Source organism: Chrysemys picta, chromosome 2 (assembly GCF_011386835.1).
Source record: "Chrysemys picta bellii isolate R12L10 chromosome 2, ASM1138683v2, whole genome shotgun sequence".
NCBI classification, from domain to species: domain Eukaryota; kingdom Metazoa; phylum Chordata; order Testudines; family Emydidae; genus Chrysemys; species Chrysemys picta.
Window position 1 is genome coordinate 6,539,353 of NC_088792.1, and position 24,733 is coordinate 6,564,085.

At 60.2% G+C, this 24,733-nt stretch overlaps 1 protein-coding gene across 1 annotated transcript in view; it reads right to left on the reverse strand.

Moving 5' to 3' along the window:
* Positions 1-24,733, reverse strand: part of NBEAL2 (neurobeachin like 2) — a 181,140-nt gene that overhangs the window by 26,526 nt on the left and 129,881 nt on the right. The window contains 21 exon segments of the mRNA XM_065582541.1: positions 762-1,067; positions 1,377-1,514; positions 1,883-2,042; positions 3,151-3,329; positions 4,672-4,986; positions 4,989-5,103; positions 5,315-5,409; positions 6,868-6,953; positions 7,256-7,415; positions 7,531-7,689; positions 8,777-8,930; positions 9,865-9,967; positions 10,187-10,346; positions 10,913-11,046; positions 11,224-11,395; positions 12,950-13,042; positions 14,308-14,390; positions 15,179-15,506; positions 17,568-17,687; positions 19,815-19,947; positions 22,306-22,886. Coding sequence (XP_065438613.1) covers positions 762-1,067; positions 1,377-1,514; positions 1,883-2,042; positions 3,151-3,329; positions 4,672-4,986; positions 4,989-5,103; positions 5,315-5,409; positions 6,868-6,953; positions 7,256-7,415; positions 7,531-7,689; positions 8,777-8,930; positions 9,865-9,967; positions 10,187-10,346; positions 10,913-11,046; positions 11,224-11,395; positions 12,950-13,042; positions 14,308-14,390; positions 15,179-15,506; positions 17,568-17,687; positions 19,815-19,947; positions 22,306-22,886 — 3,774 coding nt within the window.

The following is a 24,733-nucleotide window of genomic DNA, read 5'->3' on the forward strand; positions in this document are numbered from 1 at the left end:
GGATGCAGGGGAGAGAGCCCTTGAACGGCGGCGGCCCGGATGGGCGGGCGAGGACATATTTTCGGGGACGCTGCCTTAGAACAGGGCGAGGTCTAGCAGCGAGTGTGCAGGACTGGGAGGCCAGGAACTCCCAGCTGAGGTGTGGATTTCGCTGCATGACCCTGGGTAGGTCATATGATCCTTGCCTCAGTTCCCCCATCTGTAATCTACTCTTCAGGTGAATGCATCCCCTCTCCCAGTCCCCCCAAAAAATCACTACAGGGTCTGAGCACTTTATCCTCAACTCCCTGGCAAGCTACATAAATACTGTTCCCCCCCATGCCATTTACCATACGGGGCGAGTGAGGCAGGTGTAACGGGACTTGGCTCGGGCAGTCTCAGAGCTGGGATAGCTCCTAGCCCTGCTCAGACCCAGCTCAGCTCTCTGGCCGTTCAGATCTCCTGTGCCCACAGCCAGCCCCGCTGGGCACCCTCCTACCCCGCCCCGGCCATGCCCACTCTCCTGACAACTCCCTCCCTTCGGTTCAGAGCTTGGCTGTCGGCATCCGTGGCTGAGCGTGTCGACCGAAACGTCTCCCCACAGACACGCACAGCACCACAGCCAGAGACAGGGACAGAGCCCACGTCTGACGCAGCCACGCGTCCCAGCGTCCCGCGGGGACACATGGAGACAGGAAATGCGTCCAGGGCCCCGTCTGATGCGTGTTCCCCCCCCGCTCTATCCGCTCAGTGCCCCCCCCCCGGGTCTCGGCGGCACCCACGTGCTTCTCGATGAAGGCCCTCCACTCAGGGGTGGTGCAGAAGAGCTGGAAGTCCTCGTAGAAGGTGGGGCTGCCGTTGGTGGGGGGCAGCGAGGGCAGCCAGCGCTGCAGCTGCAGCGTGTCGTAGCACTGGTCCAGCAGCGTGCGGATGATGGGCAGGAGCCAGGAGAAGGCCTCCGACTTGGGGTGCAGCGCGCGGCTCAGGGGGCTCTCCAGCTTGCCCAGCAGGTAGCAGGCCTCCTCCTCCTTGGGGGCCGAGGCCGTCTGGAGCAGGCCGTGGAGCTTGACGTAGGCCAGCGAGTGCAGCTGCTGGGCACAAGGGGGGGGGGGGGCAGGGGAGAGGCTGTTACACCCCAGGCTCATCCCAGCATGGGGGGGGGGGGGAGAAACTACTACGGTTTTGGGGCCCTCAGATCCTCTTCCCTGCCCCCCGCCCGATCCCTCCCCTTCCTGGCTGCTCCCTCCTCCCGGCCAGCGGATACAGCCCCCCCACTTCCCTTCAGAGCCCAGCCCCTCCCCACAGAGAGAAGGGGAGCCCTCAGGGGGCCCCAAACGAGGCCAGTCGGGGTCCCCAGCCTCCTGGGCCTTGGAGGCGCTGCCCCCGGGCCGGCTCACCTGCGCCTCCTCCAGCCCGCTGTACCCGACGAGGACACGCAGGCCGATCTGAGCCATCTCCTTCAGGTCCGAGGTCCCGTTGGCCAAGTGGTACCACACCCCCAGCTTGTCCAGCAGGCTGTTCACCCCCTCGTAGATCTGCAGCCACAGGAAGGGCAGAGTGACCCCTCCCGGCAAGGACAGCGACGGAGCTCCCCCTCCCAGCCCCCGCGCTTTGCTTCCCCGGCCTACGGGAACGGGTATCGTCCGGGGGGGCTGCACCTGAAGCCCAGGCTGGGGTATTTAACGGGGGAAACCAGCTGCAAAGCAGCGACCCCAAAAGGAGGGCAGCCAATGAATCGCAGCAGGCGGGAAAGAGAGAGACCCACGGCTCTCCTGCGGCTGTCACGGCAGCACACCTCCAGCAGCCGACGAGCCCCCTGCACGGCAGCACTCCGCTACCCCAGGGAGCAGAGCGGCAAGACCACCTTCCCCCCCCCCAGGCCCACCAGGGCACCCGCGCAGACCTTCTCGCTCCACAGCGCCTGGTTGTTGTGTCCCTCGGAAAACAAGAAGTCCTGGAGAAGTCTCAGCAACTTGAGTACGTTCTGGGTGAGGCTGGGCAGAGTGGCCGGGGCCGACTCCTTGATGTCCGTGAAGGCCGATTCCAACATCATCTCCAGGAGGCTGCGAGAGAGACAGGGAGTGTGTGTGTGTGCGCGCGTGGGTCAGGCATCCGATGGCACCGCCTGCTCTAGAGAATAACCCACTCATCCTCCCGCGCCGAGCGGGGGACTCCAGGTATCCCCAGATGCTACGCACGCTGCTAGCAGCTGCCGGATAGCGTGTTGGTCACGCAGCCTCTCTCTCTTCGGGATCCCCATTCATATAGTCTCTGAGCGCTTCAAAATCCTCCACCCCCTGCCTGGTATTACAGATGGGAGGGCTAAGGGACATGCCCAAGGTCCCACAGGCAGGCGGCGGCAGAGGTGGGAACTGAACTCACGTCTCAAGTCCCAGGCCGGCAAACCAGCCGCGGGAAGCAGGTGCCCAAGACCAAAGTTTCTCTGCAAAGCACCCGTCCCTCCGGGGAGCGTTTCAGGGGCACGCGCTCTGCAGCGCCCCAACCCGGGATTACCCTGGGCTCTGACACTCATGAACCGGCTGGGAAGCTCCTTATTTCAAGGAGACAGAGGGGCATCTGTACAGGGGAAAAGCCACTAACCCAAGTGTAATGCATTTGGGGGGTGGGGAGGGGCCTACTCCTGATGTGTGCGGGGACATCATGAAATGCAGCCCACTTGTCAGACACATGAGATGCCCAAGACGGGATGAGAAAGGACAGGTCAGGAGGAAGGGGGCACTGGAAGAGCTGGAGCGGGCGAGGGCCACAGCTGGGATCGTACGGGACTGTGGGTCTGGAGCGAGGGGCCCAGTCCCGGCTGGGCATGCAGGGCTGTGACGGCGTGAGCCTGCTGGCTGGGAGCAAAGGACATGGGCTGGGCATGGGGGCGCAGGGCTGGACAAGCAGGTGGTTACTAGCCAGCACAGCTACCTTTGGTAACGAATGTGTCACTTTCACAAGCCCACGCCCTCCAAGGTAAAAATGGGGGAGAGAAATGGGCTGGTGTGGGGGCGGGGAAGGACTCTGGCTGCATAGGGGTAAAATGAAGCAGCTCCATTGGCCGACATGTGGGCCCAATTCTGATCCTATTTCTCCACCTCCCAACCCCCTCCCCCAAGCTGGCCAGAACCCAGCAGGCGGGAGCAGGCTGGCCGCTCTGCCAGCACCCACCTGCGCTTGATCTCGTCCGGTGGCCGCACCAGCTCGCAGGCTGTGCCCAGCTTGGTGAGGACAGAGAAGACCTGCCCGCGCTCCTTCCAGGCCGCGTCGTCCCAGCCCTCCACCCCGCGCCAGGTCACCGAGAAGATGATGTTGGTGAGCAGGTTGCACAGCTCCTCCTCCGGCGTTTGCTGAGATGGGGGGAGAGCCGGAAAACACACGCTGATCTGAGCAGCTGGTCCGCTCCCCATGGGCTTCTCCTAAAGGGGATGGCTGACGCAGTGCCCCCTGGTGGAGACAACTGCCCTGCTCAGATATGATGGGGGTGGGATTTGGAGTGGGGCGTCTGGGGACAGAGTGCTGGCGTTAGAGGGCCCTGACTCAAGGATCTCTTGATGCCAACTGGCAGAGGGCACCGGGGGCACAGGGGTTACAGGGATTCTCTTGGTCCAGTGCGTTCCTACGTAGATAGCGAAGAGCGTCACGTACAGCCTCCGTCACACCAGGCAGCAGAACCTTTGGGAACCGTGGGTGCAGATAACACGCAAGGAGACGTGTGTCTAGACAGGAACGTTTGTTCTTAACGACTTGGCGTTAATGGACACGTCTTAAGACGGGTCGCGCTGGAGCGAAGAGACTTCGCTCCCTGTCTTACTGTTGCATTCTGTGCATCTCGGAGCGGGTGGCTGTTTGCACAGAATCAAATGCTGATGAAGAGACGGTGGGGACTTGAGGGGAAAAAAATTAACAGGAAGGGGTGAATGGCGGGGAGCGGGGAGAACCTGGTTTACAGGTGAACAACAAAAGGCTGGTCTTAGTGCATCTAGGGGTGCAGAGAAACCCTGGCCGCCTCCATCTGGGGAGGCCAGCTGCCAGCGGGCATGGTCTTGTACGGTGACCGGATGTCCCCATTTTATAGGGACAGTCCCGATATTTGGGGCTTTTTCTTATATAGGTGCCCATTACTCCCCCACCCCCATCCCGATTTTTCACACTTGCTGTCTGGTCACCCTACGGTCTTGTGAAAGGCAGGTGTCGGGAAAAGGTGCTGCAAGGAGGACTGGGCGGTGAGCAGAACTTTCTTAGATGGGGGGCATCCGGTTAGTGGAACATGGGCTCCAGCAGGCATGTTTTACGGCTCACCCTGTGTTTCCGCTGTTTCTGCGGGCTACCACCTAAATCCCTGCTCTGGGGTAAATCCGCTCCCGCTCGCGATCTGTTCCTAGAGAAAGCAGCGCCGTGCACGATGCAGAGCTGCGTTCTACGGTGGGACTAGTAACCGGGCTGGGCTTTGGGGACAGCAGGGCCGGTAATTCTTAAGAGCGTCCAGTGGGCCAGACATCGCAGGGGGACACTCGGGAGTTGGCATGTGCCTATTGCTAGCGGCAAAGGGACGACACCAAGCCTAGGAGAGAAGCAAACCCCTCCTACTACAGACAGCGGCACCATTGCTCATCCACTGCTGCCGGCTCCCCTCTGGGCCACAGCGGGAGAGCGGCTCCTTTGCTGGCCTTCGGGGGGGCAGCACCTTACCTGGGGGTTACTGGTATTGGAGACGTCGTCGCTGGCCAGCGTCTCCTGGTAGCTGCTTTCGTCCAGGACGTTGGAGAGGCTGGAGCTTTTGCGAGCCCGCATGCCCGGGAAAGGTTTGAAGTACTCCAGAGGGGAGGGGGTCCCCGGCAAGCTCCCCGGCGTCTGGTTGCCGCTCTCCACGGTGGCGGTGGAGCAGGTGCTGGCCAGGTCGAGGCCGAGGTCGAAGGGCGACATGCAGAAGGGCGAGAGCGGGTGGTAGATGCTGTCGAACTGGAGGGCGTCGGCGGAGGGGGCCTCCCCCTGGCCGGGGATGTCGATAGTGTTGGAGGAGGAGGAGTGGCTGGTGCGGTCCGAGGAGTCGAAGGATTTGAAGTTATAGGAACGGAAGGGCTTGGAGCCGCCGGTCGGGGAGACAGAGTGGTCCGAGAAGCCCTCGGAAAGCTCGTGGTCGGAGGCCTCGAACCCCATCGGCAGGAAGACGTCCAGGTCCTGAAGGTCTGCCAGGGCAGGGCTGGCACTATCCAGCCGCTCCTTTCCAGCCTCAGTGCCCAACTCCCTGCCCGCGTGCTCCGAGAACTTCAGGAAGCCGAGGCAGCCCCCGTTGGCGGAGCCGCTCAGGCTGTGCTGGCGGGACTCGTACGACTCCTTGACGTAGAGCTTGGTGAGCGTGTCCTGCCAGCCGGCCAGCTTCGCCAGCTGCCTCACCATGTCGTGCTGGGAGTAGATCAGGTGGAAGAGCTGCAGGCGGGGAGAGGACAGAACGGGGCATGTCACGGACCAGCGTGGCCGAGCAGATCTGTTCCCACTCCCTGTGCCCGTCAGAGGGGGAGGAGTTTGGCACTAGCGCCAGGGCGCTCAGCTGCACAATCCACTCGCCCGCCTTTACTGGGGCAAACGAGGATTCGGCCAACGTCCACCAGTGACTAGCCCTCAAGGATCGGGCAAGGCTGGGTTAAAGGGAGCTGGGCCTGTCTACTGCTTCCCGCATTCCTCAAGACGGCAGCACCGCGGGGTAGGGAAACCCTCCTTAGAGGGCCCCACGTGCGGTCGGGAGAGGGGTCACGCCTGCCGCTCCTCAGCCCAGAAATCAGGGCTCCCACATCTGCAGCCCCCATGCTCTGCGCTGGCCTCGCTCCAGCAGCGAGGATGCAATGGCCCGAGCCGTGCCTGCAGTCCTCGAGCAGAGCTCCGTTCACCTCACTAGGTACTTGTACGGCCCCATCAGCGCTGAATCCAAGTACCTGCTCAGATACCTACGGGCCTGTGGGGCCGAATCCCTCCCCAACCCCAGATCTGGCGAGCAGCTGAAACCCGTCCAGCAGAGACCAAGAGCCACCGTCGGGATGCGTTCAGCCCTTCGGTTCCTCCGCCCCTTTGCGGCTGCACGCTGGGGACGGGTCTGAGTTCCGGGACAGTGACGTCAAGGGAGGCTGAAAGCCTTTGATCACGCTGAGCTGGATCTCTGTCATCTCGGCGGCTCCTTCCCCGGCCAGCCCTTCTCATGACACCGGCTGGCCGGCTGCCTCGAAGGGTCTCCATGCCTGCCAGCCGCTCAGCTGGCTTCCCGCCCCATGTGGCTCCAAGCTCTTGCTAATCAGCATCTCTCCCCGCCTTCCACTCTTCGGAGAGAAGTGGGGAGATGGGGTTACGCCTGGCTCCACTGAGCACGGTCACTCAGGACCGCAGCGTGCGAGGGATCTAGGGACACCAGCAGCCCGGCTGCAAACAATGGGGGATGGAATAGGGTGTCTGCATTTAGCCCTGGATGGAATAGGGTGTCTGCATTTAGCCCTGGAGACGGACGGCGTCGGTCTGTCTATGGAACAAGGGCAGCTCACGGCACTGCCAATATGCCCCTGCCCAAGAGGACAAGATGGGAGGTCAGCCTGCAGGTGCGTCTGCTCGGGTCACAGGCTGCATGGCCAATCGGTGTGAGATGGAGCAGTGCCTTAGTGACAGACGCCAGCTCCTGAGGACGCCCAGCCGCCTTCGGAGGGCAACAGCTTCCAGGGACATGGGGCCCGGAGGGCATGTCAAGAGACAGAACCAGCTGACTTGGGAGCCTGATGGGTTAATGCACCAGGCCCGAGTTTGAGCCCATCTGGGGCTGTACACGCAGGGAGTGACATGGACTCGTCTCTCTGCAAGAGTGCACGATCAGGGAAACCTGCAGAACTCCCCGCCGGACAGCCCTACCTTCCGGCAGGTATCCAGCCTGACCGCCAGCTCCGCCCGGTGGGACAGGTACACCACGGCCATCAGGTCCTTGTAGCTGGGAGAGTCTGCGGGGATGAGAAGCAAGAACGGGCATGGGATGCGGCCCTGCGGCGCACTGACCTTAACGGACCCTTCTCCGGCTACAGCGCAGCCTGCCTTCAGTGGAGACCGGCGGCTGCTCCGAGCCAGCCCGGCCCAGACACTCCCCCACACTTCGCTGGGGAAGGGGGGTTCAGCATGGGATCCCAGGTCCGAAACAGATGGCTGACCCCCGGCTCCATAAATCCCAGGCTCTCTTTAGCAACACGCCCCCTAAGCCACGTGGCTGTAGCGCGGCAGGTCCACGGCCTCGAGGCAGGCACCGTACCTGAGCCCAGGACCTGCTCCAGGAGACACCGGAAGAGCAGCATGGACACTGGGGTGTCATTCAGATACGATATGAGCCCTTGGTAGCCGATGTCCTTGAGCTTCAGGCGGTACTTGCTGCGCTCGTGCGCCTTCTCGTATTTCAGCATCTTGTACAGGACCTGCGGGAGGGAGAGCGCCGGCCTTAGGGACGGGGCTTGGCGGGAGCCACCACGGGCCTGGAGCTGGAGGCCAGGGGGACTCGGACAACGCCAGGCTCTAGGACTCGCGTCTCACCTTGAAGACTCTCTCCCGTACGTCGTCTGAGAACTTCCTCTGGACGAGCAGCGAGAACAGGACCTCCACGTTCCCCGACTCAAAGAGGAAGGCGTAGAGCTGGTCCTGGGAGGCCGAGTCTTTCAACAAGCTTTGGATCACCTCCAGAACCCCACACACCTGCAATGGCCACGGCCGCAGTTACACCCCACGGACGCCGACTGGCCATCGCCCCCAGACCACAGCAGCCCCTCCACCCTTCGGCCCGGCCTCGGGATACAGCCACGCCTCCCGGGCTCTCAGACGAGTGACGGGCAGGGATTCGGGGGGATATTCACGGTAATAGGGGTTGCTGAAGGTGCGGTTACGGTTGGAAAAACAGCTCCGACAACAGCCCCCGAGGGCTTGTCTAGATGGACAGTTAACGCAGGGTAAGGTGGGGTGTAAATCTACAGCACATGCCTTTGCTGCGCGCTACCTGGCCACAGGGACCCTCCTGCCGTGCGCTAGAAGTGCCGTGGTGCAGATCCCAGCGCACGACAGAACCGCTAGCGCGCGGCTGCTGGGTCCGCACGGACACTTGGTAGCGGGCTGTACATTCCCGCCCCAGCTGGCTAATTAAACGAGCCCTTAGCCAATCAGCTCCCTGCGCGTCCCCACCTCCTACAGATTATCGCTCGCCACACACGGTTTTACCCAGGGCCAGCCCAGCTTCAGCCGAGCGAGCTGGGTCGGGATTTTCCTTCGGGACCTCGCTAAAGGCACAGCCCGGCTTCCAGACCCCACGGTGCAGGGCTGGATCTGGGCCCCCCCAAGTAAATATACACAGTGTCCTCCCGCGCATCATGCGGTCCCTGCGCTGACTCCAGCCGCGGTTCCAGCTTGGCCCCAAGCGGTCACTTCTCAAGGCAAGGGCACGGCCGCCGTTCGTCACACCTCCGGGACAACCCAGCCACCTCTGAGCTCTCTATTAGGAAGCAGTATTTGTACTGCAGTAGCGCCAACGGGCTCCGGCCAAGAGCTGGGCCCCGCAGCGCTAGGTGCTGCACAAACCCACGGTAAGAGAGTCGCGGCCCAGGACAGCTTGCAGTCTGAACAGGCAGGATGAAGGAAGGATCGCTCCCCCTTTTAAAGATGGGAAACTGAAGCCCAGAGAAATGAAAGGTCACTCAGGGCGGCTGTGGCCATGAACGTAGGACCCCCCGAGTTCCAATCCTGCACCTTAACCACAAGACGCTGCCCCCTAGTGGTGCCTCTCCTGCCGCACCTGGTGTTCATCGTGCACCGCAGCCAGGTAGTTCAGGGAGCTTTGCATCTCGTCGGCAGAGAAGCTCCTGCAGAGGAAGTCCTTCACCAGGCTGAACAGGGACATCTGCACCGTCTTCACATCGTCCGCGGGAATCGGCTTTTCCTTATGAGCGCTGCGAGAGAGGGGGAAGGGGAGGGACTTTACATTAAGGGCATCGACGACATAGCCCGGATGCGGAAATGGGGGAGAACCGCATTCCTCACCCTCCCCTGGCTTCGCTTTATAGTGCCACCCCCGACAGGGCTCCAGCCCCCCGCCCCCAACAGAGGCAGGCACGGTTCCCGATCACGGAGCTGCCTAGCGGGGCGTGTGGGACGGGAACTCTCAGGCTGCAGGAATCCAGAGCCATGGGGCAAACCGGGGGAGGGGATGGCACAAGAATCTCACTGCCGCACGCAGCGCCCAGGGGGGCTCCGAAAGCAGCAGCAGAACTGGCAGGAACGGGGCAAAGCGTCTTCACCGGGGAGTCAGTTCTACTCCAGCCTTGAGACGCGCCCACCGAACAGCCTGCCATGGGCAGTGGGTAGCGAAGGCCAGGGGAGGTTAAGCATCCCCTAACCCAGATGTGGCCCTGCCCATGCTCCGCCCCACCCATGCTCCCTATCTCCCGTGAAGCCAGCAGGGGCTGTGCTCTAGTTGGAGGTCAGGGGTGGTAGGGCGGCCGGAGCGCCTCAGGCTGCGGAAGTGGGGGGTGAAGGGGCGGCAGCGGCTCAAGGTTCTGGCGGGTGGGTGGGGGCCTCAGGCGGAAGAGGCGGGGCCACGGGCTAGCCTCACCGACTGGGGTGGGGGAAAGTTACCTGCTGCCTGCGTTTCCCCCACACCGCATGCCTCCGCTGCGGGAAAAGAAACGGATGGGTCCTGGGCAGAGCAGGCTGGAGAGAACAACTTCTCAGACTGCCTGGAGCCAAGGAGCCGGTTCAGCTTTCCCATGTGCTGCCCCAGGACATCCCCTCTTCTCCAGGCACTGAAGGGTTAAAGCGGCTCTGCCAACTCCCAGGGCAAACAAGGGCAAGTTGGAAGCCGCGAGCCAGCCTCTAACGACTCACCCGTAATATGTCCGAATGGAGTCCAGGATGTATTGGACCCCGTATTTCTTGCGGATCCTCTGCTTGTGGTCCTTGATGGTGTTCGATAAATACTGAATGTGACCTGCAGGCGTTGGGGAAGAGAGGGAGAGAGCGGACCCATCCAGAAGATTAAGTAAGTACCTGTATTTGGCAAGCAGAGACAGCCAGGACAGGAAGCAAGCTCTCGGCCAGGAGGCAGCTGATCCCCTGACCCACACAACGGGAAGCCGTGAGCTGCCAAGGCGCACCCCGCCCAGGAAGCAGGCCCCCAGCAGCGCTCGCCGCCCCAGGAGGCACTTACCTAGCCGGACGGCGAAGTCACTCTTGCTCCAGATGCGGAAGTCGAAGAGCAGGTACTGGTACAGGAGGTGCAGCAGGAAGCTGTGGCTCTCGGCAGCCACCTGCTCCATCAGGATCTGCGAGGCCATCAGCACGTTCATGTCCATCATGAGGCTGGAGACCTGACGAGCGCAGAGCAACGAGAGCTGGGTGGGCGGCGCCATTTCGATCCCGCAGCCATAGGGCATTCTGGGACTTACGAGTCATGTGACCCACAGAAAATGAACCTGCCTTAGAGCTCTCACAACAAAAGGCGGGCAGATGCTTTCCTAAGCCAGAGGGGGGCTCTAAGGGAGCAGAGAACTTGCCTTTTTGGGTGATGAGAGAGAAGGAGAGAATAAACTCTTAACACGAGGGGTAAAAGGGACAGGTGTTTGGGTGTCCCCACAACATGTGTAAAATACTCTTTATGTCTCCGACACCTCTGAGATCAAGCCGTCAGTATGCTCCAGAGTCAACACCCTATTGAAACGACTGGGAGCAGAGGTCACCTATCATAGCTTGTTCTGCAGCCAGCACTGCATGGCATTACGTGCATTCCCTGATTGGACATTCCCTTTGCAGGCACACGCAGCGGCCCAGCGGCCAGCTTTAATGCACCCCGTGCCAGGCCCTGGGCTCAGCACCGCCTTGTTTAGCTGCCCTAGGTGACGAATGGCTTGGCCGGCTGGCCCTGGAAGTCTCTTACCTTCTGCAGCAGAGCTCCAATGATCGCCGGCCCGTGGCACTGCACGAGGCTCTCCTGGTTCACGGGGTGATGCCGGATAAAGTTCTTGACCAGCAGCAAAAACGCAGCCACGCCGTTCTTCTCCAGTCTGCCCTCTGCAGAAGGGGACGAGACGGGTCAGCCAGGGACCAGCTCTTATTGCCAAGGGGGGGAGTGGGGCTGGCTGCCCAAGGGACAGGTAGGTACGTGGCCCAGGAGAATTTCAGGGCTCCAGCAGCGCCCTGGTCTCCCGCTGCCCCCCCTCCCAATAGCCACACAGAGGCTGCGCTCACCGGAGGACTTGCCCAGGGGGATGAGCATTCCTTGGCGATTCCGCGAGGAGGTCAGTTCGGGCCCAACCAGGTCGTGGGTTTCCTGGCTGTCCTCCGATTCTTTTCTCTCGGCCGCCACTTGGTCCAGCAACGGGAGGAGCACCCCCATCCCGCCAACGCAGTTCACCACGTCCTACAGGAGGAGAGAGAGAGACAGGGCCTTGGCTGATGCACGGCGCTTCCGTCCTTGCCAGCTCATGCCGCGCCCGCGCAGGGCAGTGCTCAGGTAAGTAACCGTGCATGCAAGACTCCAGCGAGGTACCAGCCCGAGAGACCCTACAGAACAAGCCTGCTCAGGCCCAGGGACTGCCCGCCCCTCGGAGTCAGCAAGAGAGCCAGCCGCCGCTTCCCAGAGCCAGCCGCCGCTTCCCCAGAGCCAGCCGCAGGCCATGCAGCCCAACAGCCAGCCAGGGAACAAGGGTTTAGCAGTGGAAAAAACCCATGTGTGTGTGTCTGTCTCAGCAGCTGTGCCTGACTCCTCGTCACCCACACCAGTTTAACTATAGACCTCAGTGGGGCTACTCCTTAGCTGAAGAGAATCAGGCCCACTGAATCTAAACGGTCTGGAGCACTGAAAGCTCAAGTTAGCACCAGGGTCATAAAAGCAAATAAACTGGGCTCTGCATCCTCTGGGCGACCGGTCTCAAAAGCTGTTGGGCCGATCGTTGCCCTAGAGCAGCGCTAGATTAGTGTTTGCGTTGCGTGTGCCTGAGTTGCACAGCGAGACCGTGGACCATACGCCGTGGGCCGTGACGTTATCGGGGGCACTCTTGACAGCACAAGACTGCCAGTGGTTTGCAAACCTGAGCCGGGGATGCAGCGTTCAAGCGTTCCTCCAGTTTGTCAATATCTGGGGAGCGGGTTTAGAGAAGAGCAAGGAAAATGATCTGGGCGCTGAAGGGGCTCTGGGGTACGAACAACTATTGCTCAGCCACGCTCAGTGTAAGGGGGTAATGGGGCAAGGGGAACCCCATGGGTGGGAGTGTCAGAGAGGAATTATCTAAGGGGCACACAGGGCGAGAAGCGACGGGTGAATAGGATGGCATTAAGAAAAGTAAGATATAGGTTAAATGTCAGGAAAATCCCCATGGCAGTGAAATAATAGACTGGAGAACAGTCTCTTACGCCCCAGTGCAGGAGATCTTTCGTATCAGACAGACCCCCCCACACTCTTACGCGTTCTGTAGCATAGGAGCTGACTTCCTCTGTTCCCGGGGGGACGTTCGACCCCCACTCTGCCCCAAGTCCCACCCCCTCCACCCCTTATCTCACCCGCTCTGCCTCTTCCCGCCCCTGCTCCATCTCTTCCCATCTCCACTCCTTCCTCTCCTCCCCCAGCGCCTCCTGCACGCCGCCAAACAGCTGATCGCGGCAGGCGCTGAGGGTAGGAGCTGATTGGCACTGCTGCCAGTGGGTGCTGAGCACGCACTATTCCCCCCCCCCACCCATGGGTGCTCTGGGGCTGGAGCACCCAGGGAGTTGGCACCTACATCCTGTAGGGAAGGAGTTGAACTGGGTGATCTAACCCATGCGATTGTCTGACAACATGACGATGCATCGATCCCAATTTAGCACTGTAGGAAGCACCGGTGCTACCCAAGACCATGTTTCCCACTGAGTCCCAATCTCGTTGGCCCAGCGCCCACCAACTCCAAGAGCCGGGGGAGACCGAGAGGCAGCACCGTACCTTGATATCCCAGTTCACCACTTTGTGTCCGGTCAGCCTCCCGTCAAAAAAATGGTTTGGAGACAGGTCCAGGCAGATGTTATTTTTACAAGCCTACAACAGTGCAAGCAAACGACACGTCTTTAGCACACACTATGGCCATGCCAACAGGCTCAACACACACATGCTCCCTATCCTGGCATAAGCCATCACCCGAGACAAGGAGAGAGAAGGAGAGGAAAGGTGGCCTTGCGGTTTGGGCTGGGACTCCAGAGATCCAGCGTTCTCAGCTCTGCCACAAACCTCCTGCGTGACCTTGGGCAAGTCACTTGATCTCTCCAAGCCTGTGTAAAACAGGGATACCGACTTCGTCTGGTCTGTTTAGACTGGAAGCAATGCAAGGCAGCCCTTGTTACAAACAGCAACCTCAGACTGTCACCGAGTCCCTTGTGCCGAACTCGCAGCCCGGGAAGGCAGGTACTTTGGCGGCCCATGGCATGTGATTTAACCCTACCCTCCACACACACCGGGGGAGGAAGGATCTAGCCCCTGAAGGGCTGCGTGTTTACTACAGGAAACATAAGAACGGCCATACTGGGTCAGACCAAAGGTCCATCTAGCCCAGTATCCTGTCTTCTGACAGTGGCCAATGCCAGGTGCCCCAGAGGGAATGAACAGAACAGGGAATCATCAAGTGATCCATCCCCTGTCGCCCATTCCCAGCTTCTGGCAAACAGAGGCTAGGGACACCATCCCTGCCCATCCTGGCTAATAGCCATTGATGGACCCATCCTCCAGGAACTTATCTAGTTCCTTTTTGAACCCTGTTATAGTCTTGGCCTTTACAACATCCTCTGGCAAAGAGTTCCACAGCTTGACTGTGATATCTCCTCACACCCAGAGGTCCCCTGCATGCGGGGCTCTTCTGAGCTACGGGCCGAGCAGATGCATGTGGTGAGGATCCGTTTTGGCTGCTTTGTGTCATTCCTTTTCTGCCACGACTGCAGAGCGGCACCCAGCCAGACTGAAGGATTTACCATCACCTAACGAGGAAGGTCCCAGAGCTGTTTAAAGCAATTGCCACCAGGGGCCAGCCCAGCCCAAGAGACTGGTAATTCCATACAGAGCTGGTCACCCCGCTGCAGCGTGCCCCTCACCCCTGTAACCCCATCACCCACGTACCTTTCCAGCTCCACCCACAAACTCCCAGCCCCTTGGCAGAGCTGGCCAGCGCTCAATGCAGTGCTCTCTCCAAGCCCAAGGCGGCTCGTCCGAGCACGGCCCAGCGAACCCCCAGCAGCACCGGCCGTGCCAATCCCTCGAGATGGTGCCGGCAGGGACAGAACCGCAGACAGGTGCCCAGGAAGGTCCCTCTTTACCTGGGGTGTGTAGTAGAGGAGCAGCTTGCTGCTGAGTTCCAGGAAGTCGCCTTCCGGCTTGAGCGGCGACGTAACGTTTGGTCCTGCGGGCGGGAGGGAAGGGCGAGCGGGGTGAGCGAGCGACAAGCACCCTGTTGCCGGGCTGGCCCAGAGAGCCGAGCGCGTGTTCCGACCTGGGGCTGACCCTACTGGCCAACGAGTGCAGAGGCCTACACAGCTATCCCTGCTCTGATCCCCACTGGTCCCGGACCCTGTGCGAGAGCGACCTGCCCCCTTCTCCCTCCCTGCATGGGTCCCTGCCAGGGCGGCCTCCTCCCAAGCCAGGGGAGCGATGCACTCGGCACCGTGGGGCGTCACACTCTGGGGATAGGGAGCGTGGCTGGCGTGGGGCCCGAGCCAGGCTATGGAAATCTATCCTGCAGCAGGACCCATGTGATTAAACCCCCTGTTCGGCCCTGAGTCCCAGACTGCGTGATCGGTGCTCTGGAATCACCGCGCAGCTTGGACGGTCTGTGCACCACTGGGGTGGGTGCGATCCCCAGCCATGCTGCCGGGGATGGGGCAGGGCAGCTCCTACAAATTCCTCAGCGCGTTCCGGACCCTGCCGGTACTCAGGGTCGCAACCCGGCCAGCAGCGACTTGTGTCAGACAGCTAGCACTGCTCTGAGCCCTGCGTGGCCGAGGCCTCCAAGAGATTCCTACTGCCCCTCATCCTCCTGCTCCCGCCCTGCACAGAAACACCCCTGCAGCAGGAGAACAGCCTCCCGGGCCGTCCCCCGAGCTGAATGAGGGATATCACGCCTCAGGCCGGCTCACTGAGCGAGAAGAGGAAACGAAAGGGGAGATTCTGCCTTTGAGATCCAGAACCTACCTGAGGAGAAAAGTGCTTTGACCTGCGTCTGCTGGAGGGCTTCGCAGAAGATGGACACCGACCCCAGATGTCCTTCGAGGGATGTAGGGGTCCCCCACTCTGTGTCTTGACTCCCTGCCACTGTCGTGGACACCTGGCCTTCTCTGGGGGGCTGAGCGGCCCCGGGAGTCCAGGAGTGCGTGGCCAGCGAGGCAGGGAAGGATTGGGAGCGGCTGAGGGAGGGGTGGGAGGGGAAGGCAGGCTCCGGCGAGTGGGAAGGCGAGGGGTAGACCGTGGAGGTGGTCGTTGTCCGGTGGCCAGCAGAGCCGATGCAACACGAGGTGAAAGACTGAAAAGAGAGAGGAGGGAACAATTGCACGGAGCCCTGGAGAGGAGGGTAACGCGGCTCTTGCAGTGCGCCACCTCCCTAGACCCTTTGACTTGTATTTAGACAAAGCTTGTCAGGGCAGGGACTGTCTCCTATGTGCATTTGTACAGCGCCTAGCGCACCGGGACCCTGTCCTTGGTTAGGGTCTCCCGGTGCTGCCGCAACACGAGCAGGAAGCGTCATGTTCCCAAAGACAGGACTGGCAGGTGGCTGCCGTCCTCTCCTTTCTGTAGCCCCCTTTATTGAGCCCTCTTCTTCCACCCAAAGATGCGGGACTAGAACCTGCCCTCCACCACTGGCCCCTGGAACGACCGGATTGGGCAGCACACGATGGGAAAGGAGACTCCTGCGTCTCCCCTCAGCAACGAGGGGCCGCTGTCGAGCCGGAGCAGCCTCCCAGCACTGAACGGGGATGGGGTCTCTGGGAGCTGGTCTAGGACCGAAAGGCGCCTCCTAACGTTATGGCTCAGATACCTGAATCCGAGGCAGCAGAGATGAACGAGACCTATTACTGTAGGACCCACCCAATCCATCTTCCTAGGGCCAAAGGAGGCGCAGCTGTTGTGTTTTTACCTCTTCTAGTTCTCAGTCACCTAGACAACGAGCCGGGGAGAACCCTGGGCCATGGCAGCATTTCTGCGTTTCACACACTTTGGCTGGGAGATGCCCCTTGTTTTAGACCCCGGCCCTGCCAGCTGCTCCGTGCAGAAGGACCCCTATGCTCCCAGGGAGCCCCACCGTCGTCCACCGACGAGCAGCCACTCATGGGGCAGAGCCTGGCTCAGTACGCTGGCTGCCCAGTGCCTCCCTCATCCTGCTCAGCAGACTGGCTGCAGGAAGCCCTGCTCCAGAACTGCACTGATGGTTCTTGGCCCAGGAGATCCAGCGACAGTCTGGAGGCTGCTGTCGGAAGGACCCACAGAGCGTAGAGGAAACGACTCCCTGTGCCGACCGGTACGCCCAAGCCTCTCCGCCCATGCCTTGTGCTCCGGGCCCAGCACGGCTATCATGGCCCCACTGCTGCATTCGACACAAGGACGTCCGCCTGGTGGGATTCAACTACAGGCTGCTGCTCAAATCCTCCAGTGATTCACACCAAGGACGCCTGAGGCTCCCCGAAGACCATACACAGCGCTCCCCACCAGCCAGGCTCTGAACTGCGCTGCTTACCCAGGAAGGGGTTAAACCTGACGCAGGGAGGAGAGCAGACCAGTGGGAAAAGCCAGCTGCTAGCTGGGTTGAGGCCATCGGGCTCTCAGGGCCGCCAAAGTGGATCCTTTTGGGCAGGCGGCTCAGGAGACAGCGCGACCGGCCGCTCAGGGCAGATGGGCACAGCTCCGCCGTTTCCCCACCTCTCCCCCAGCCGCGGGAAGAGAGGTGAGGGTGCCCAGGAAGGAGCTGGGCAAGAGTTGGGCTCAGGCCCTGAGGGTTTCCTTTATCACAGAGCCTCAGAGGGGAGTGTTCTCTTGATGCACATCCTCCTAACACTCCCGGGCCTGGTCGCTCTCCACAGCCTGGCATCACTTCATCCAAGGTGTCCCCCACTGCCCACCTGCAGATTCTTAAGTCAGGCCCTTCAGATCTGACCTTTCCCTGACATGCCTCCCCCAACCACCCCTTGATCTTTCTCTCTCCCCCTCCCGCCTCCATCCTGACGGGGATAAAACCGCTCAGCCCAGCCCAGCGCTTACTCCAAGTTCAGTCCAGGCTTCGGAGCACTGTCCCAAGCAAGGATGCTTTGCTAATCGGGCTCAAGTAATGTCCCTCAGCCCGGGCACCCTCAGAAGTGTGAGAGCACCGCTCCTCTCCCCCGCGACCTGCACCTTCTTCTCACGTGTCCTTGTACAGGGGAAGGGCCAGAGAAGCAGGGAACTAACGAAGTCAGCAGTGGAAAGCCGGGGGGTGGCAGGACAGAGCGCCATCTGTCTAGGTCACCTAGGAGGCGAGGGGCCTGGCCGAGGAGAGCTGGGAGGGGAAGGAGGGGAACAAGGCAGCAGCACCCAGACGGTCCCCCCGCGTTACCTCATTGAGGGAAGGAAAGCGAAGCTGAGCCACTTGCTGCAGCTGCCCGTCTGTGTAGATGTTGACCAGGTTCTGGCCGAAGGGCCGGCGGCCGGTGACGTGGACGATGTCGATGCAGTGCTGGAGGAGAGAGCAGGGCGGGGGGGGAAGTCAGCGCCAGCTTCAACCCTGCCCCTTTACTGACTATACACAGCATGAGCCCACCGCCCCGGCTACGCTCATCCCCCCTTCCAGACGCCAGGCACTCAGGCTTCCGGGCGCGCTCCTCCCAGACTCTCCCCCGGCCAGCTGCCCCCAATCCAAACCATCTCCTCCTGGAATCGGGGGGCAGCTCAGGGCCCCAGATAACAGATCAACGGAGGTTTAGCTTCTCAAGGCTGCGGTGGACGTACAGGGGGGAAGGCACCAGCTGCGTAAGACAGACAGCAGTGCTGTCCCCAGCACCGCAGGGCAGGGGGTGAACCACACACTGCACCCCACTGAAACTGCGGCGGAACGCCAGCCAGAACCCGGGCCGGTGAGCGCGGTTAAGCCCCTCTGCACTCGGGAAAGTGGACCGTGATGGCTGCTGTCGGTCCAGCAGCACGGTGCCAGCTCTATGCTGGGCCACGGACTCAGTAGCGACTCACGGGGAAGAGCGCCACCTACCGAATCCCCAACGCATTGCTCAAGCAGCTAGGGGCTCACCAAAGGTCTCCCATGCAAGCGCTGGTACGGCTCAACCCCGAGCAGCTTGCGAGAGCCTGTCAGAGACACGCTCGCAGCCGAGGTGCATACAGCTGCAGTGGAGCTGCAGAACTGAACAGCCAGCGGCTCGTTCCCCAGGCAGACCTGACACCGCAGCAATGTTTATTTCAGACAGACGTTCCATCTAGTGGCACCCAGACCACAGAGAGAGAGATTAAGGAGTTTGCTCTTCAGCCTTAGCGAACCGCCCATTGGCTTTTAGCTCACGTGGTAGAGGCTCATACACTAAGCTCCAGAGGTCGCAGGTTCGATCCCGCCCACCGACGACCGGGGTCTGTCGGCGTTACACTAGGATGTGTCTGCAGGTCTCAGAGCTTTCAGTGAAGGCATTGGGAGTCAGATCATAAGAATGGCCATACCAGGCCCAACTAATAGTCCCTCGAGTCCAGTATCCCATCCCAGAGTGTCAGGGGGAGCGTACAGAACAGGGCAATTTTGGAGAGCTCCATCCCTGTCTTCCCCTCCCAGAAGCAGTCAGAGGTTTAGGGTCACCCCGAGCATGGTTCTGCGTCCCTGACCAGCTTGGCTAATGGTCATTGATGGACCCTCTTCTCCGTGAATTTCTCCAGTTCTTTGGTGAACCCAGTTACGAACCTTCCCCTGTGTGACCTTCAGCAAACTACTTTGCCTCCCAGCCTTATTATCTCCTTGTACAGAGGGAAAACCAAGTCTGATTTACTGCCTTGAGGGAGGCACTGAAGAGACCCTGAACTACTGTTTCATGAATTGCCTGTTCCTGGGCTGCTGTCTCTCTCCACCTACAGACACCAGCCTGAGATATGGTCTGGTGGAGGGGGTACAGACCCCAGGACACCTGGGTTCTATTCCTGGCTCTGCCAATGATCTCCTGAGTGGCCTTGGGCCAGTCACTTGCCCTCTGCTTCCCCTGCCACCCTGTGGCTGTTTGGACTGTAAGCTCTTTGTCTCTCAGTCCATGCATACGCAGAGCTTAGCACAACTGGGCCCTGACCTCCACTGGGATTGCTAAGCGTGACCCTAGCAATTTGCATCCTGACCATCACGTTGTCTTCATATCAGGTGCCGCACCCACGTTTAAATAGGTTGGCTTCAATCTTTTGGGGGAGGGGAGTGGGATCCCCCCCATGACGAAAGGGCTCAGAGGAAACCCATTGCTGTAACTGAAGAGCAGAGGGTCACTGCGTGACATGAACAGCCTGTAGATTCGGAACGGATTCAAGAAACGCTATGGCACGTGGGCAAAGGGCAGAATTCTCTGGCGCCTCTGGTCCAGCCATTGTTGGGGCTAGTTTTAAAGTAGGCCGGACAATCCCAGTCAGATAGACCCAAGTCACATTTCAGGGTGTATGCTGTCCCCACCCCGCCCCGTGGCCAAGTGAATTTGAGATTGCCACAAGCAGGATGAAGACTTGATGGACTAACCCATCAGGTAAGGCCAATGGAAGGGCATGGGTTGGCTGGAACAGAAGGCACTGGAATAAAAGGGGATGTCCCATCCCAGCGTTAAGGAACCCTACTCACCCAGGCAGAATCGTTGAAGGTGAAGTCTGGGAGCGCCACCGTCATATACTCCTTCTTGGTGCACACCGCCACCACCAGCATCCCGTCGGCTGTGAAGAACGCCTCGAAGCCGGTGCCGCTGGCCGTAAAAAAGCTGAAGGGGAAGTCACAAGGAGGAGGGAGAACGGTGACTTGGGGGTTAGGAGCTGGCCTGAGGCCCTGGAGGCCGGTGGAAGGGACCGGCTGCAGGAGGCGTGTGCAGTAAAAGTCTGGAGAAGGACAGTCAAACCAGCAGAGAGGATGGTTGCAGACAGATTGGTATGAGAGGGATGCAGGGGTTGTGACCGAGACCCGCTGGGTGCTTTGCGAAAAGCTGACGAGCACGGGCGGCAGGTGGCCCCACTCTGGGGAGGCTAGCCCCCGGCTCCGCTCCTTCCGCCCACGCCCTCCCTATGGCCGGAGCCCCAAGACCCCCTGCCGCTGCTCCCCCCCCCCCCCCGTGGCCAGAGCCACAAGACCCCCACCTCCCCCCAGGTGCAGGAGACCCCCACACACACCTGGAGGAGCCCCGGGCTGGCTGAAGCTGCCCCATGCCTCCCCTCCCCGGACCCAACCCACCCTGGGGAAAGCGTCTGTTAGAAGACACTTTTGATATGCCCCATGCAGGTTCCGGGGTGGCCGAGGAGGTGGTATGTGCCTCAGCCGCCCTGGAATCTGCACGGCCATAACAAAGCAAAATCTTTGCCACCAAAACCTGCAACCGGGGGTCCCGTGGCCGAGCCTCCCCTGCCTATTATACCCACTGCCCATGCTGATGAGTGCTCACGGGGAAGTTTCTATGCCCGAGTGGGGTTTTACTTCACCCTGGGATCTGAGAGTCAAGCTGGGTTCTTCTCATCCCGTGCACCACCCCCAGTAATAAAGGCTCAGCACTCCAAGTTAGAGACGCGACCCTGTGGTCTTCAGATGCTGCCCAAAGCTGCACCATGCACCTACTGTCAATGCTTGAGCTGCATAGGTGTGACAGACCTGAGTTTAGCCTGGCTGGAGCTTAGCTATCAATTCTGCTCTATTTATCTAGTCTCCATCACTAGTTTGTGAGCACCTCACAGAACCGTATCTATCCTCACAGCCACCTGAGATGCAGGAGAGCTGGGGAACCAAGGCTCAGAGAGGCTAAGTGACACGCCCAAGGTCGGACAGGAAGTCTGTGGCAGAGCAAGGCCTCGAACCCAAGTCTCTCAAGTTCCAGACTAGCACCTTAACCACTGTGCCATCCTTCCCCTCATGCAACATTCTGCTAACGTTTATGTCAGGGTAGACTCCAGCTCTTTCTCCCAGAGCTGTGTGGGCACTGCAGGTATTTAATGTCATTGCTAATGTGAGTGACGAATGCACAAGAGGTAACAGGAACTCTTACTGCTGTGACAGGTAATCTCCTGAAATACCCTTGAAAAAACTCACAGTATGAAGCATATATATTACTGTGGGCCGGCACTGGATGCAACTTCTTTATAGGGGGAGGTGGGACAAAGATTGCAACCCCATGAGGTATCTTCAGTGTCCATTGTTTTAAATGAACGGTTCTGTCTGATGGTGTTGTTCTACTCTAGGGGGGGAGGGCTGCCACAGCTCCTCCAGGCAATGGGCGGGGGGGGGGGGGGGTAATGAAGGCAAATCAGCCAGGTTTTATCCTCCCCCGAATCCCTCCAAAGAAGTACCAACTTCTGGGGAAGCTTGCATATACCGGGTCAAACTAGATTCTCCAGAGACCAGCGGACAAAGGAAGGACTTTTGGATAAATAGCCTGGTAAAGTGACTCTGGGCCGGCTTTCTGATCCAACAAACAGGCAGGACTTTGTCCAAGAGAGGAAGGTGGAGGGAGAGGGGCGGGGGACAAACCTTCTGGGAAGGGTTGGAAGGACCTGAGTGCATAAGGCCCCATGAGGCTGATGGGTGACCTCTAGTAAGCTTAGCTTGTGTGTGTGTAGGGGGGGGGTTGATTGTTTTCCTTGTAATGCTTTCACCTCAGGAATAAATGTACTTGCTGGGAACGTATAGCTGCTGGCAACACACTGTTCAGGGAAATTACAGTGTAGGCAGGGAACTGTGCAGCCTGGGAAAACTCTGCTCAGGAGGGAGGAAGACCTGGGCCTCTACCAACCGTGGCGATGGCTGAGGAGCCTAGAAAGGGTACTCTTGATAGACCGTGAGAGGAAATACCGGTGCAGTTGTCCTGAACTGCTACAGTAGCCGCTGGTCAACACAAATTGCCGTTGCTGAGACACAATCCTACAATAAAGGAACCCAGCACTTCCACAAAGCGTACCATAGTAACGACTCCGTCACCTAAATAATCTGAGCTGTGAGGCAACAGCCTTCAGTTCTTAAAACTGTGTTTACTGGCTGGCTGCCTTCCAGACTCCAGGGATCTACAATGGGTTTCCTGTTCACACGAAAGGGAAGGAAAGGAGGCAGGTGGACACACCCCACTCCCCTCCGCGAGCCCTACCTGTATAGCTGTTTCCGCTTCAGCCTCGTGGGCAGATCTGGCAAGTCTCCGGGCTCCTCGTTCAGACAGACCCAGGCGTGGAAGGCAAAGCCACTCCCAGGCCATTTCTGGATGGCCGGCACCATAATTCCCGCCATACTTGGCGTCAGGTCGAAGTACTGCAGCGCCCTCTCGGACCGGTCCTTCCTCGCCATGCCAGAGAGCGCCCGGATGACCAGCGTGGTGTAAGGGTGGGGCCCCTTGCCGGGCTCTGTCCCGAGGAGCCTGATGAGCTGGCGGAGCTCGCCCGGCCGGATGGAAAGGCCGCCCAGCACCTGCAGAAGGTAGATGAGGTTTTCGGAGCACTTCCGGTCCAGCTCCTGCTCAGCGCCCAGGGCGTCCAGGAGGCAGCTGACCATCCCCGCCTTGACGCAGGTCACGCGGCTCGGCAGGGAGGCGTCGCAGACCCTCTTCAGCCAGTCGGACAGGAACACCTGCAGGTCCCGTGACTTCAGCTCGGGGAGCCACGCGATGAGCATCAGCAGCGGCTGCTCGTTGCGGATGAGTCGGACGGGGAAGGCGTTGTGGTCACCTTCTACTGCCTGGCGAGACAGAAGCCACAGGGTCACGTCCCTCGGCCCAAGGCCCACCTCCCCGCTGCCCTCCGGCAGGGTCAGTGCCCAGCCTGCTCTGCGCTCAGCCCACGGACGGGCCACCGGGGTCAGTGGTACTTGTGCTGCCGCAATGCATCATGGGGCATTCCAAACCATGGAGAACGCCATCCCACCACGCACGGCAGCGTCCGTAGACGACTAGCGTCTCCGTATACTGGGAGCGCACAAGCTAAAGGGGAGGACGCGTGACCGCCCCCCCACGTGTCTCCTGCCCAGTGACCCGCCCCCCAGCCCGGGGCCGCATCGCTCTCCCTGCCCCATGTTATCTGCGGTGGGGGGGCTCTCGGTCCTCCTCTCCCTGCGTCTCCCCCGTGCACGTTTGCGGGATGAAGCGGCTTCTGCCTCCCAGCCAGGCTCCCTCAGGCAGAAGCCGCTCCACCCCGCTCCCCACCCAGCTGCCAGGGAGAGAAGGACAGAGCTCCTCTCCCTTCCTGCCCCTGGCATGCCAATCTAGGGGGGCACTTGACCCCCCCCCCATACTCCCTCATGCATCGCCTCTGGCAGTGTCTATGCACGACTCCACACAGACTGGCTCAGCTGGGGGGGGGGGGTGACGGGGGAGGTGAGAGGGGCACCGGGCCAGCAGAGGAGGGGGTGTGAGGCTCCCACCAGCCCTAGCTCATCACGAGCTGTGGAAATAGCACCTTGCAATCCCAGACACCACCAGGGTACGTGAGCTGCTCCACCCACAGGACGCACAGAGCGAGGTTTGCCCCGTCTGGAGGCTGGGACACCGACAGAGGTTTATGGGCTAGCTACTGCTGCCCTGAACCTGGAAGATTGGCTCAGGCATTAAAAGGCGCGTGTGTTTAGATCCAGAGGTCCTGGGTTCACCCTGCACCCAAGCCCACCAGGGGCATCACTGTAGAGGGAATTTGATTATGGATGAATTCCCCCTCCCACCCACTGTGTGGAAATATTTTATCGGCCAATTCAGACTTCTGGACAAGGCAGCACCTAGACATGCAGCCTGGGGGCCAGGAAAGGAGCCGACGTCCCCGAGTCCATCTGCAGCCTCTCCCCAGGTCAGTAAGAAGTTCTGATTCAGAGCCAGGCTGTAAGCATGCATCTGTGCACGTAAGGGTGAGAGACAAATCCGCCTCCTCTAGAAATGACATCGCTCACACGACAGGACCGAGGGGCTGCGAATGCCCCAGAACGGCACCTCTGGAGTCCTTGTGAAGACACGGAAATGGCTTCGCTGCTTGGCAGCTACGTCCATTTTTTTATTAGTCGCTTGGCAACAGCACCAGGGCCCCAATCCTGGATCAGGGCCCCCACCCAAACCTCTTCACTGCTATACTCATGGTTTGCAAGTGGAACGCTCTCAACGGCTCCCTGGCTGTCCTTTCCCATCAGACCCAGATCCTTATTAACGTCCCCCTTCATGCCCTATCCCCCAGGGCCACAGGCCCCCGGCGTGCTTTAATTAGTCTGTTCCCAGCGATGTGACGAAGCAGCTGCTTTTGCGGAAGCCAAGCGCTGCGGATGATGGTATCGCTTGAATGGACGTCAGAACTGCGGCCGAGGCCTCCCATAACTTGCAAACGGAGAAATAACCTTTTGTGTTTCTAACACGAGAACTCTGCTGCCTTATCATTGTCAAGGCATCTTCCCCCAGCAAGGCTTTCTTCCTGCCCTTTGTATTGCCAACTGTCTTCAGCTGACAAGACAATTAAGGGAAGTGGCTCATTCTGCGAGCTCCCCCTCCTCTGGGACCTGGAGTAATCGTGTCTCTTCCGTGGAAGGCAGAGAAATCTTCACCCCGATCTCTA